The 14,036-nt window shown below is 38.5% G+C and overlaps 1 protein-coding gene across 1 annotated transcript; it reads left to right on the plus strand.

Annotated features, from left to right (window-relative positions):
• Positions 1-10,678: 10,678 nt before the first annotated feature.
• On the plus strand, positions 10,679-11,747 carry LOC113922316 (GTP-binding nuclear protein Ran-like; the record flags this gene model as incomplete). The annotated part of the gene is made up of 1 exon (XM_027594256.1): positions 10,679-11,747. A coding segment is annotated over one exon (720 nt), but the record flags the coding sequence as incomplete, so codon positions are not given.
• Positions 11,748-14,036: the final 2,289 nt, after the last annotated feature.

Here is a 14,036-nt window from a genome sequence, read left to right on the forward strand (position 1 = left end):
TGTGACTAATGATAAGATCTTTTCATGTGCTCATTAGCCATTCGTGTATATTCTTTGGAGAAATGTCTATTTGATTCCTTTGCCCATCTTTAAATTGGGTTGGGTATTTTTTTTTTTTTTTAGTTGTAAGGGTTCTTTATATATTCTAGATACAAGGGTCTTATTAGATATATGACTTTCAAATATTTTCTCCCATTGTGGCTGTCCAAGTACGAACATTTTTAATTTTTATGAAGTCCAATTTATCAATCTTCTAAGATTTGTGCTTTTGGTGTTGTATCTGAGCAGTCATTGCCTAACCCAAAGTCATGAAGATTTACTCTTGTTTTCCTCTAAGGGTTTTACAGCTTTAGCTTTTATCTTTAGATCTCTGGTCCACTAGAGTTTATATTCTAAGTGTTGTCACACAATAGCCTAGGAGTTGGGAAAGGGGCCTGTTGGGTTTGGGTGGGGTAATGTGATGCTGTTAAGCTGTGGTCCTTTTGCTTTCTTCCAGCTCTGGTTGAAAGGTTACAAAGCTATGAAAGAAAGTTCTGTAGTAACCCATAGAATAAACCTTGTTGTCATGATTTTTTAATACTGTGTCTCACTGCAAAAGTCAGAGTACCTTAGGATCTGGGGGACAAGCTCCATTATAACTCCATAACCCAAGTTCTTGCTGATTTTGATTCCAGTTAGTTTTCTAACTGACCAAAATTTCTTCTGTAATGTATTGCTCTTCAACAAAAATTAATTTTCCTTCTCTATACACATCTCATTCTATGAATAAATCAACTCTGATAGGTAAGTATGATATTTATCCTCTTCTTCCCCTAGAGAACTGTGTTGCTAACCAGGAACCTGCCCCTTTGTAGGCTCTTCTACTAGATTCCATAATTGCACTTATGCTATCTCTAGTAACTCATCCCAGTTGTTTGGACTTGACATTCCTAAATACGACCAGTTTGATACTCTTCTATAAAACACAAGATTGAACATTCCTAGGGAACATTTCACTTTGTCAGAGTTTTACTTTATTTTTGACATGTCTCAGATGGTCAATTTTTTCCTTAAAACTTTTGAAATCTGCTTTCCTCAAGCCTCATGTGCATTCCAACCATGCAGAACAACTCCTTATTTGATAATCAAAACTTTGAGATGATGCACCTGCTTTCTCACAAGGTTCCTGTTGCATTCCCTTAGTGCAGAGGCTCCTTTCTGCTGGTCAGAATTCAGGCCAGGATGGTCTTTGGAGCCTCCCAAGAGACAAAACTGGTTAGCAAGAGAAGCTAAAAAAGTGTATCCTATTCTTTTTCATATCTGTAATATCATGCCTTAGTTTTGGTTTTGTAATCTGCAGTAGGAAAACATCATCTATTCCTTCCATCTGGCCAGTAATTTCTTGGTCCCTGTTGCAGCAATTTTTCTATTCCTGTTTCTTTTGATTTGATGCTTACCAAGTGTTTCTCATCATGTTCTATCCTAAATTTCAATGCTATTTGACACTGAACAGTTTCTGAGAATTAGGTAATAGTAATGTATCAGTGTTAATTCCCTGATTTTGATGGATGTATTGTAATTATATAGGAGAATATCTAAGTTTGTAGGAATTATACTCTAAAGTATACGTGAGTAATGGGGCATAATGTTGGCAATTTCAGACCAAATGGTCAGCAGGAGTTATTATTCTTGTCCCTCCCCCCCAATTAATATCTAATGTTGAATATGTGATTCATTAAAAAGTTGGACCATTATTGATCAATGAAATCTATTATGGTACAGAGTGTTTCTACCCATGCAATATATTTCTGATCTTAACCTATGGATATGGTGACATCAAACAATCCCTATTTAGCAGTGTGGCTGGCCCTGGTGGTTCCTTCCTGTCATTCCTTCCTTCAATTCTTACTTGTTAATAGAAGCCCAATTTCATTGAGATATGGGCATCTAGTCCTTTCTTCCCCCAGAAAGTGCATTTTTATTGGTCTCAGATAGCCATGGTTTAGACACGGGCGTGTGATATACAATTTTGGTTAAGGATATATGATACATGGAAGCAGGTCTCCCCGGGGGGTAGCAGGGGTGCTTTAAGGAAAGATTTTCCTTGTTAATAACCAGAGGTCACAGAATGAAATGGCTCCTCTTCTGTTTGATGGGATCATGCCTACATGTAACACCTAAAACTGTAACAGTCATTTTGCAACCATGTGGAGAACAAGCCTAAGGAGAAAAGACAAGATAGTGAAGATGACAGAGCAGAAAGAAAAAAAATTTACGTTCTTGATAATGTCACTGACTGCTAAATTAAGCAACCCTGTAATCACCCAATCCCCTTGCCTGTTATGTGAGATAATAGGTTTTGCTTCTTGTTTAAGTATATATGTTTAATATGCATAAGTACATATATTCATATTAATTAACATATAATTAATATTATATACATTTACATCTCTAATAATGTTTTTGACCTAGAATTATAGATACAGATTTGGAAGTAGCCACAGAGGTCATCTATATTCTAGTCCAGCCCTTTCATTTATTTATAAGAACAGCTTAGATAAGTGAGGCACATTGCCCAGGGCCAAAAGTTAGTAGTTGATGAGATTCTGGAATCCAAGTCTTTGGATTCCTTTCTGAGTCCACTGTGCTGTCTGCTACTCTAAAAATAGAAAATAGTGGGCGCCTGGGTGGCTCAGTCGCTAAGCGTCTGCCTTTGGCTCAGGTCATGATCCCAGGGTCCTGGGATGGAGTCCCACATCGGGCTCCCTACTCAGCGGGAAGCCTGCTTCTCCCTCTCCCACTCCCCCTGCTTGTGTTCCTGCTCTCGCTGTGTCTCTCTGTCAAATAAATAAATAAAATCTTTTTAAAAACTTAAAAAAAAATAATAAAAATAGAAAATAGTTCCAAAACTTTCAGGACACTTTGACTGAGGGAAGGGGCATGGGGTATCTAATGGCCTGATAGGGAGTGGCTGATTTTCCTACAGTGAGAGTTTTGTTCCATCATTTTTATATGGGCCTCTGCCAGGGTAACAATTTCCACCCGAGAGACCAGCCCTTGCCCAGATTCACAAAACTGCTGCAGATCTTTCCCAAGAAACATTTGGCTTTTATCTAATTTAAGTAAATATGTGGTGCTATTTTTCCTTTAAGCACCCACAGGTATTGAGAGAACCACATCCAGATATTTGGGCCTTATTTCATATAGGAAATTTTATAGAAAGAAATTTTCACCTCTTGGAAAGTGACTTTTGAAAATAAAGACATGCAAGCATTTACTTTTCTCTCTTTATGACTTTCACACCAAGGAGGCCAAACTGAAAACAACAACAACAACCAATAACAATAAAACGTTATCTAAGGTAAAAGCAGTGCTATTGGCAGTTCTATATTGTTTGGCTCTAACAGTCTCCTTCCTTGTTTGAATTTGAATAGCGCTGCTATTTTAACCACCTTAGTAATGCTTTTGTCTTGAATTTTGCACCTTTTTCTATAGGTTTTTATATCTTCATAAATGCAGCACTGTGTTTTGCAAAGATAAGGGCATTTTTTGGACATTCTGCTTTTCAAATACAAAGGATGGTGATGCCCATTTTTACATTACTACTCGCTATAAATAAATATACCATTATCTTTTTGCTAAGTACATTGCTGATTAATCACTACAGATTAAAATAAACCCACAATGAAACAGTAACTTTTTATTATTTTATTTTATTTTTTTTTTAATTTTATTTATCTATTTGACAGAGAAAGAGAGAGAGAGAGCACAAGCAGGGGGAGTGGCAGGCAGAAGCAGAGGGAGAAGCATGCTCCCCGCAGAGCAGGGGGAGCCCGATGCGGGGCTCCATCCCAGGACCCTGGGATCATGACCTGAGCTGAAGGCAGTTGCTTAACCGACTGAACCACCGAGGTGCCCTGAAAACAGTAATTTTTTTAAAGGTTAATAGAAATTGTATCTATATTGTATTGTTGTTTTAACAGCTTAATTTACAAATAAAAGAGCAATTATAATAATTTACTTCTTAAAAAAAAAATTCGTAGAATACTTTCCTTCATGAGAACAGCACCACCATCTGGAATCTTACAGTTTGTGCAATGAAAGAATTAAATAATAAGGTTTCGTTTAATTTTGTTTTAGCTGGTAGAAAAGTAAGTTGTCTCTTCCTGGGAGATTTTACAGATAAAAATGATGCAGAAATAGCATTCTGTTATCAAGTAAGATATAACTGTGTTCTCCCCTCCCCCCACACCACAAGGGATTCATGTAGTTTGTGTCCTACAGAAATCAACTGATTTGAATGGTATCAGACTCTCACATGATTTTTTGCATAACTAATGCTATTATAAAATTAACATTTCAACAGGGATTAATTTTATATGCCCTCCTGACTGCATTTTCTCCCCCACTCCCTGCCCATCTGACTGCATTTTCTTCATGTTAGAAAAATACATTTTTTCTTTAACCTCATGTTAAATAAATTTGATGTTCCATTTTTTCAAGAGTAGAGATTAATCTGTGCACATGATGAAAAACAATTGAACTAGTTCTCAAACATTAAAAAAACTGTAAAAGAATTTTAAGCACTATACAAGTGTACAGAATTATTGTTATCATTATTATACAAAGGGACCATTAATGGTGTGGCATATATAAATATATATATGTGGATCAAATATAGCTCTCTATAATAGTTTTACTGAACAGTATATAAAACTATGCAAACTTTTAAGTTCTTCAAAAATGGAAAACACTATATAATGTTTGTTAAAATCCCTACTATTCTCATGAATGGAACAAAGCAATTCATTCAAGAGTCAAAAATCACATCCAAACATTTGAAACAATCATTTTCTTGTATTGTCGGATTAGGATGTTTTAATCAATGGCTTTATTGCCATTGTTTTTTGTAAATCAGCCTTAAAACTGAACACTCCAGTGTTCCATTCAGTTGCCAAAATCAGTCTCATTCTGCACTGAGCCATGTGCATCCTCTAAAGTGGGGCCAAGAACAACTGAAACAACTGTTTTCTGAAAAACAAAGGCGAAGATTCTCCAGCTATGTCAGATGAACACTATGGATAAACATGCTTCTATATCTATTCCTAACCTCACTCTTGCCTCTTGGTTCTCTAGTGAATATGTGAATATGTTACCAATTGGCTCCTTTGATCATCTTTTCTCCTTTACCACCAACATTCGAATGATACTTAACCTAGTAGTGGCTTAGAGTTACTGAGCACTTACAGTACTTCAACCCTGCTCTAAGTGTTTCATGTGTATTCCTTCCTTCTCATTACAATCTTATGAAGTGGGCACTCTTATTTCCCCCACGTTTAAAGATGAAGAAGCTGCAGCCCAGAGAAGTCAAGCAAATTTGCTCAAGGTCACACAACTGAGAAGAGGCACACCATGGATTGCAACACAGGAAGTCTCATTTCTAATGCCCTAATTTAAACCACTCTAATGCTGCTTCTCAGCCAGTATATGATGGCAGGGTCATTAGTGGTCTTTGATTTTGGCAACCACTTTACAGTTTATCAATTTTAATCCAAGCTTATCTTATTTTGCAGAAAATATCAAATCATTTTGTAAGCCTTTTTTTCCTATACATAGTATTTGCTTTTGTCCACACGTTTAAATTGCTCTTTCTCCAAAAGTCTTTCAGTATTCAGTAACTCTTGAAATCCAACTATGTAATTTCTGAAATATTATCTAACTTTTAAATAAATCTATGGTTCAGTTTGGCATTATCTATCAAAATTTATGATGCACATCTACTTTGAATGAGCAATTCTGTTGTAATTTAAACATATATGTATAATCTCCCATATGTCCTTAAAGACAAATGTACAACAATGTTCATTTTATTACTGTAAAAGCAAAAGTTTCGAAGAAATCTAAATGCCAACCTATAGGGAACTGGTTAAATAAATTAGGACCCATCCTTGTAATGGGTTACCATAACGTCATTAAAAATAATGAGCCAGAGCTTTATGTATTCATATGGAAGTAGGTTCAAGATATATAAATTGAAGAAAAGGTGCAGAAGAGATACTTAGAATACTCCTATTTACATGAAACAGAAAAATATACACATATACCTATATTTAAATAGAAAAATGTCTAGTAAGTGCCTTTGGAGGGAGGTTGTAGGAATAGAGACTAATGATACAGAAAAGAATAATTTATGCTTCTGTGAGCAAAGCACTGCATTTGGAGCAAATATAGTTAATTCTTGTCCCTGCCACCAAGGAAATTGGCATCTGTTATGGAAGAGGAACCATGTGCCCATGTGGTGTTACTGCCAAGTGGGGATTTAAGTGCTGTGAGTAGGAAGATTTCAAGTAAAAGGAGGGAAAGCATATCTCACTAGGGTGAGCAGAGAAGGTGTAGGGGGAAGCAGTGTTAGAACTGGATCCTGAGGTGTCTCAGTGAGGCAGCATAGGGCTTGAGTGAGTATATTCTGGACCTGAGCTCCCTGGATTCCAATTCTGGTTTCAGCAATGATTTGCCATGAGATCTTGGACAAGTTACTTAGCTTCTCTAGCCTCAGTTTCCTTGAATTTCCTCATAAATTGAGGACATGATTGTACCTATTTCATCATATGGTGGCAAGGTTTAAATGAGTTCATATACATAGAGCACGCAGAACAGTGTGTGGCACACAAATCACTGTTTAAGTATTTGCTACAACAGTTTAATTGAACAGGGAAAGGGTTAATTAGTTTTTAAAGGGAGTATGATAACCAACTAAAATGAACTTAGGTTAGAACTTTATTTTATACCTTACTCTAAAATAATTGGCAGTTGGACCAAAGATTTAAATATTAAAAAGCCAAATGGTAAAGGTATAATAGAAAACAGAGGCACATTAATTTATTATAGTCATGAAAGACACCTTTCTAAATATGATCTCAAAAGCCAATACTTTAAAAAAGATGATAGATTGAACACATAAAAATTAAAAACTCAACACACACACACACACACACACACACACACACACACACACACACACACACTGCCATAATGGAGTTCAAAGAAAAACAATGAGAAAATATTTCACCTTTCTAGTGATCAAAGAAATGCAAATTAACAAGAATGATAAAACTCAACGCTGCAGGTAAATGTGGCAAAATGGGCACGTGTCTACAGCTTTGATCGTAGTAGAAACTGGAAAATTTTCTGGAGAAAAATTTGTCATTGTTTCCAAAGCTTTAAAACGTATGTGCCTTTTGGCCTAGCAATTCCACGATTAGGAATTTATCCTAGGAAAATATTCAGACAAGTGCAGAATTCAAGATAACAATCTCAAGACATGTTTTTATATCAGTGAAAAAATAGAAGCAACTTAAAATGTCCATTAATAAGAAAATCAGTTCAATAATTTATGATACACCCAGATAAGAAATCATACTAAAGGAGATGACTCAGATCTATATTTATTAACTTGGAAAATGACCAGATTTATTTCAAGTGAAAAAAATCAGGTTGTGGCACACAATACACAGCCTGAAATAATACATATTGTTAAAATGCTTACTATATTGGGCGCCTGGGTGGCTCAGTCAGTTAAGCATCTGTCTTTTGGCTCAGGTCATGATCCCAGGGTCCTGGGATTGGGCTCCCTGCTCAGCTGGGAGTCTGCTTCTCCCTCTGCCCCTCCCCACACTGGTGCACTCTCTCTCTCTCTCAAATAAATAAAATCTTTTTTAAGAATGCTTACTATATGAATTGCTACATAGTAAAAGTCCAGTTGTTTCACTTTCTTCTTTATAAATGTCTGTAATGTAGGTATTCTTTGTTTTTTTTTAAGTAGACTCCATGCCCAGCATGGAGCCCAATATGGAGCCCAATGCAGAGTCCAACGTGGAGCCTGAACTCATGATCCGGAGATCAAGACCTGAACTGAGATCAAGAGCCAGATGCTTAACCAGCTGGGCCACCCAGGTGCCCCCGTATATATTCTTTTTAACACTGATGAGGTATTACATTCAGAGCAATTTTTTTAAACAGTATTTTTCACTGGGGAAAATAAAAACAGAAGTAAACCTTGAAAGGTGAGTATAACATACCACCCTCCCTTATCGCTGCCTTTTAGGTCTCTCCATGATGTTTGCATGCATTTGGTAGGCAGAAGAGTGAATGCAGATCTAGGGGAAAAATTTATTTTTATTACAAATGTAAATATTTGATATGAGGGCTTAACCTCTCAAGGCTAACTTAAATATAACCATCCTAGGGATTCTTTTTTATTTTTCACTAAGGTTCAGCAGAAGAGGGTTTATAATTTCCTTGATCATCAAGTTTTTTAAAGGTTGCTGACTGGAACAATGATATTTTTAAACAGCACCATAAATAGGCTCATGAACTACACCAGACAAGGTCTTTCCTTCAAAGGCTTAGCCTCTTCACTAAACAAACACTTTTTAAGCTCTGACTCTGTACCAGGCATAGAGGATACTAAGTAAATAAAACACAGTCTCTACTCTTAAAAGGTTTACTTTCTAGCAAAGGGCAAACAGACAAGGAAACAAATAACAGTTAACTCTGCTAGGTGCTAAAGTAACAGTTAATAAACATAGGGATGCAAAAAAAAGTCTACTTGGGGAACAAGTGAAAAAACTTCATAATGGGGTAATTCTTGGCTGGGGCTGTAGAGATGAAAATGGGGAAGAGGAAATATTGACAGAATATTAGTAGCATTCTAATGTATAATGAAAGAAAGGTGAAAAATACACCAGGGTTGGAGTGCTCAAACAACAGGTTGTTTTAGCTTACAAAAGTGGTATGTCCTTAGAACAAATTAAACAATCAAAAGCATTTAAATAAAAAGTCCAAAGCACTCATTACCTTCCTATCCCCATCCCTTCATTCTCACTTCCTGAGGTTATAGAGTTAACAGCTTGAGTGATTCCTTCCACACTTTCTCCACCAAACACAAGCCACATGCTTGCTTTTGGTCTGCTTTACTTTGGTAAATATGGAATCAGGCTACAACATTATTGTTCAACTTTATTTTTTTTTTTTAAGTAGGCTTCATGCCCAATGTGGGGCTTGAACTCACAACCTCGAGATCAAGAGTCACATGCTCTACCCACTGAGCCAGCTAGGCACCCCATATTGTTCAACTTTAAAAAAAAAATTATCTAACAATCTATCTAAGTATATCTCTCCTGGTCAATGAATATAGATCTGACATATTTTTAAAACGACTGCATACTATTGCATAATGTGGAATTTATTTAGTCATTTCCCTGTTTGTTTGACATTCAGGTTCATTTCATTTCAGTCTCTTTTTTTCCCCTCCCAATACAAACGATGCTTTTATGAACACCATCCCTTTGTGTGTCCTAACTTTGGTGTGTATTTATTTGTAAGGGATGGATTTCCGAGTATGTATTTGCCAAGTCAAAGACTCTATGGGCTTTAAATCTTAATAGATATTAAATGTATATCTAAAAGCATAGCATACTATGCTGGCATTATTTATTAAATATTCCACCCTTTCCCACTAAATTGGAACCTTATCTTTACCATGAATCTATTTCTGGACTCTCTGTTCTATTCTAGTGATCTATTTATCTATTCCTCTGTCAATATCATATTTTTTAGTGTCGTACTTTTTATGACTAGCTTAATAATCTTGAACAGGATGGCACTATGGTTAAGGATGTGGGCTCCTGAAACCAAAGGCATAGATTGAGATCAGACTCCACCAACTTTGTGATCTTGGGCAAGTGTCTTCAATATCTTCCTCCATAAAAGGGGGATAATAATAGTATCTAATTCATGGAGCTATTGTGAGGATTAAATCACCAATGTATGTCAATTGTCCAGAAGAGTGCCTGGTGCAGGGTAAGTGGTAAGTATTAGCTGTGATTATTATGACTGGTAAGGCATGCCATTGATGGGGTTCAGGACACACTACCCCCAAAACTGGCACCTAGGCATATTAAATATTTTGAGCTGAAGGGGTTTGAGTAAACAGGAGAAGCAAGGTCACTCTGATGTTTCCTGTGCCCTTTTCCCCTGAAACAGGTCATAAAACTCTCAAGTAAGAGGTGCCTTCCCTACATTCAAAGGAAAGGAGCATCCTTACCTCTAAAGACTAAGGGATCCTGAGAAGAATCCTGACAGACAGGTGTTGCTATTTCCTCCAGTTGACCACACTTATCTCATACTCCTTGACCTATCATATTTCTTCATACTTGTCTAATTTTCAGCAAAACTACTAGCATAAAAATACTCAGGTCTGTTTCTTCCAGTCCTCATTTTCTTATGAAGGCTCTTGTGTCACACAAAACTGACATTAAATAAGTTTGCATGCTTTTCTCCTGTAAATCTGTCTTTGCCAGTTTAATTTTCAGGCTCAGCCAGGGACCCTAAGAGCCTAAGAGGGTTGAGTAAAATTTTTTCTTCCCCTACATCATCTTTCACTATTCTTACACATAGTTCTCTTGCGTTTTCGTTGGTTTTTATTTTTCCAAACGAACTTAAGATAATTCTGTCCAGTCCCCCCACAAAATTTTTAGGATTCCTGTTCACATATGCATAGATTATGCATTTGGAAAACATTACAACAGACTTATAATCATAGTTTCCTCTGTGGAAGGGAGTAAGTTGGGACTTCACACAACTGAATTTTTAACATGTGCATATATTACTTTAAAAAAATAAAAATCTCTTTTTTTGAATTGCGCTTCCGCCATCTTTCCAGCCCTCAGTCAGACGGGCTGGAGACGTTTCTGGAAGCACCAGCGCCGTGGCTGCCGAGGGAGAGCCCCAAGTCCAGTTCAAACTGGTGCTGGTTGGCGACGGCGGCACCGGGAAGACGACGTTCGTGAAGTGTCACCTGACGGGTGAATTCGAGAAGAAGTATGTAGCCACCTTGGGCGTGGAGGTCCACCTGCTCGTGTTCCACACGAACAGGGGACCCATCAAGTTCAACGTGTGGGACACGGCCGGCCAGGAGAAGTTCGGCGGGCTGCGGGCCGGCTACGACATCCAAGCCCAGTGTGCCATTATAAGGTTTCATGTCACGTCAAGGGTTACTTACAGGAATGTGCCTAACTGGCATAGAGATCTGGTACGGGTGTGTGAGAACATCCCTATTGTGCTGTGTGGCAACAAAGTGGACATTAAGGACGGGAAAGTTAAGGCAAAATCTACTGTCTTCCACCGAAAGAAGAATCTTCAGTACTATGACATTTCTGCCAAAAGTAACTACAACTTTGAAAAGCCCTTCCTGTGGCTTGCTAGAAAACTAATTGGCGACCCTAACTTGGAGTTTGTCGCCATGCCCGCTCTTGCCCCACCAGAGGTTGTCATGGACCCAGCTTTGGCAGAACAGTACGAGCATGATCTAGAGGTTGCTCAGACAAATGCTCTCCCGGATGAAGATGATGACCTGTGAGAACGTGCAGCTGCAGCCCAGCGTCAGAAGTCTAGTTTTATAGGCAACTGTCCCGTGATGTCAGTGGTGCAGCGTGTTTGCCACTTTATTATATAGCTGAGCAGAATATGTGCTTAATCTTTGGGATGCTGAAGGAGATGAATGGGCTTCGGAGTGAATGTGGCAGTTTAAAAAGTACTTTCATTTTTTAGACCTGCATATTTAGCTGTTTTGGAACGCAGTTGTTTCCTTCCTGAGTTTCAGATACGAGACTGCTATAGTCCCATCACAATATCAAGTGGTGAAATCTCATTTGTCACTGTCATTCCCATTCCTTTTCGTTTAGAATCAGAATAAAGTTGTATTTCAAAAAAAATAAAAAAATAAAAAAATAAAAATCTCTTCTGAGTTTTTTTTATATTAGTATTCTAATCTTGGTATTTTAATTTGAGTTGCATTCACATATATTCTAGATGGTTTTGTGCCCTTAAACAAGAATCTGGGTGCCACTGCATACTTGAAAAGAGGTTGCTGTGGCTGAGGGCTAGAAAGCTTTGTGAGGAAGGATCCTGTGGTCTAGACCTTGAAGGATGAAACAGAGGAGGGTGGTGAGGACATTCCAGAGTTTGGGAAGAGCCTTGCATGGAAACACAGAGATATGAATAAGCACTGCATATGAGGAGCAGAGCCCTAGGGGCTGGGAATGGGGGGAGAAAAGAGAAGACTGACTTTGAGCAGAAGTCAGGGCTGCGTCCTGGAATGGAAGAAAGAATGTGATGGGATGGAAAATGTGCTTTCTTTCCACTTCCCCCAGGGAAATTTAGGGTGAGTTAGAGAAGGGCAGGGCCAAGATAGCCAGGACAAAATTACACTGTCATCTCTGTGAAGACAAGGACCACACCTGTCCCATTCAGCACTGTCCCCAGTTCCTAGGAAGGTGTACAAAGAAGCCCCCACAAATATTTGCTGAATAAATGAATGAACGAATGAAGGAAAAGCACATCTAACACAACAGTAAATATTTTGAGAAAGAAATGAAAGCAAATGAATCTGTTGAGTAAATTTTAAAAATGAATGGTAACGTGATAAATAGAAGAAACCTCATAGAGCCATCTGTTGCAATACGAACGATTAATATGTGATGAATACCCACTGAATCAATGAATGCATATGATATGGGCCTGAGAGCATTAGGAAAACAACTCATTTGAAGGAGACCCTCCTCCATCAAGTTCCTACTTGAAAATGAGCTGTTTAATTGAGATGCGATGGAAAAGCAAAGTTGAGGGACTTCGGACAATGGTCAGAGATGCAGAACTGGCTAGAGAATCTGTTGAGCAGGTAACTGATGGTATATTGTCACCACGGCCGGGCTGGAGATAGCAGGTAAATCAATGAGATGAAGAGGCTGCTGAGTCTGGCGGAAGCAGTTCTGGCACAGAGTCAGGAGACCTGGGCTCGAGTCCCAGCTCTCACATTCACTCAGCAGGCCCTGCTCTCAGTTCCTCCGGCTGTCTCTGTTCTCTAAATTCCCAGCCAGCTCTGATATTCCGTGATGCTAAATCATGAAGGAAAAGGAAAGAATTTCCACGCGCTGGCCGTTTAAAGCTAGAACATTATCCACTGGCCATTGCAGTCACTTTAGGAGAGAAACATCCATTCAGTCAACAAATGTGTATCTGTCTCATAAGGCAGCATGCACTGTCCGATGATAGAAAATTAAAGCAGCACCACACCCACTCTCGGGAGCTTACAATTTAGGAGAGGAGAGGAAAATAAATATGTAGGAATAAGTGAAATTCAAGGCAGGGTGTGGCAGGCACCATGGAAGAGATGCAAACAAAATGTTACTGAGCAGGTACGCAAGGCTTGCCGGGTGAGGCTGCCCCCTCCCCCGCCCCTCCGTGGAGCAGAGCCAGGAGGTGAATGCTGCAGAGAGGTTGCTGGAGCTTGCCCTGATGCCCTTCTGCAGCTATGCTCACTCGGTTTGTGGACACCATTGACCTGTGCGGCTGCTTTTCTTTCCAGAGCAGCGGCTGCTTTTCTTTCCAGAGCAGCAGCTGCTTTTGGTGGGAACAGTTCCCCAACAGCAAACAGTTAAACCTCCAGAAATTCATTCAGTAGTTAGGTACTGGGTACTCAGAAGCCACATGTGATTCCTAATTGGTGATGAGGTCCCCAAACCAGCCAATAAAAGCCAACTTAAACCATAAGGTAACTGAGACAGAGTACTGGCAAGACTGTTTGGACATCAGTTAACCCCATACATTCAATATGCATTCATACAAAATGCAAATATCAAAAATAAGAACGACATAATTTCAGGGCAGAACAGGCTTCCCTAAATGCAGCTCCTAGGGAGACTGTTCCACTTATCTATTGTTGGGGCACAAACCACCTTAAAACACGGTGGCTCAAAACAATAACTAGTTATATCATGATATTATGGGTTTGAGCAGAGTTGAAGGAGAAATTTCTCCACTTATATAGTTCCTACTTGAAAACTTTATCAAAATGGGATTTTTAAATGATATGAACCATAATAACTGAGATGTGATGGAAAGGCAATATTTTTGAGTGATTTTTGGGTGATTTGTCTGTTTTTCATGGTGTTGAAGGAGGCCACTCAGGGCTCAGCTGGCAGGGAGTAGGTTTGGAG

The sequence above is a fragment of the Zalophus californianus genome, chromosome 9 (assembly GCF_009762305.2).
Source record: "Zalophus californianus isolate mZalCal1 chromosome 9, mZalCal1.pri.v2, whole genome shotgun sequence".
Lineage (NCBI taxonomy): Eukaryota > Metazoa > Chordata > Mammalia > Carnivora > Otariidae > Zalophus > Zalophus californianus.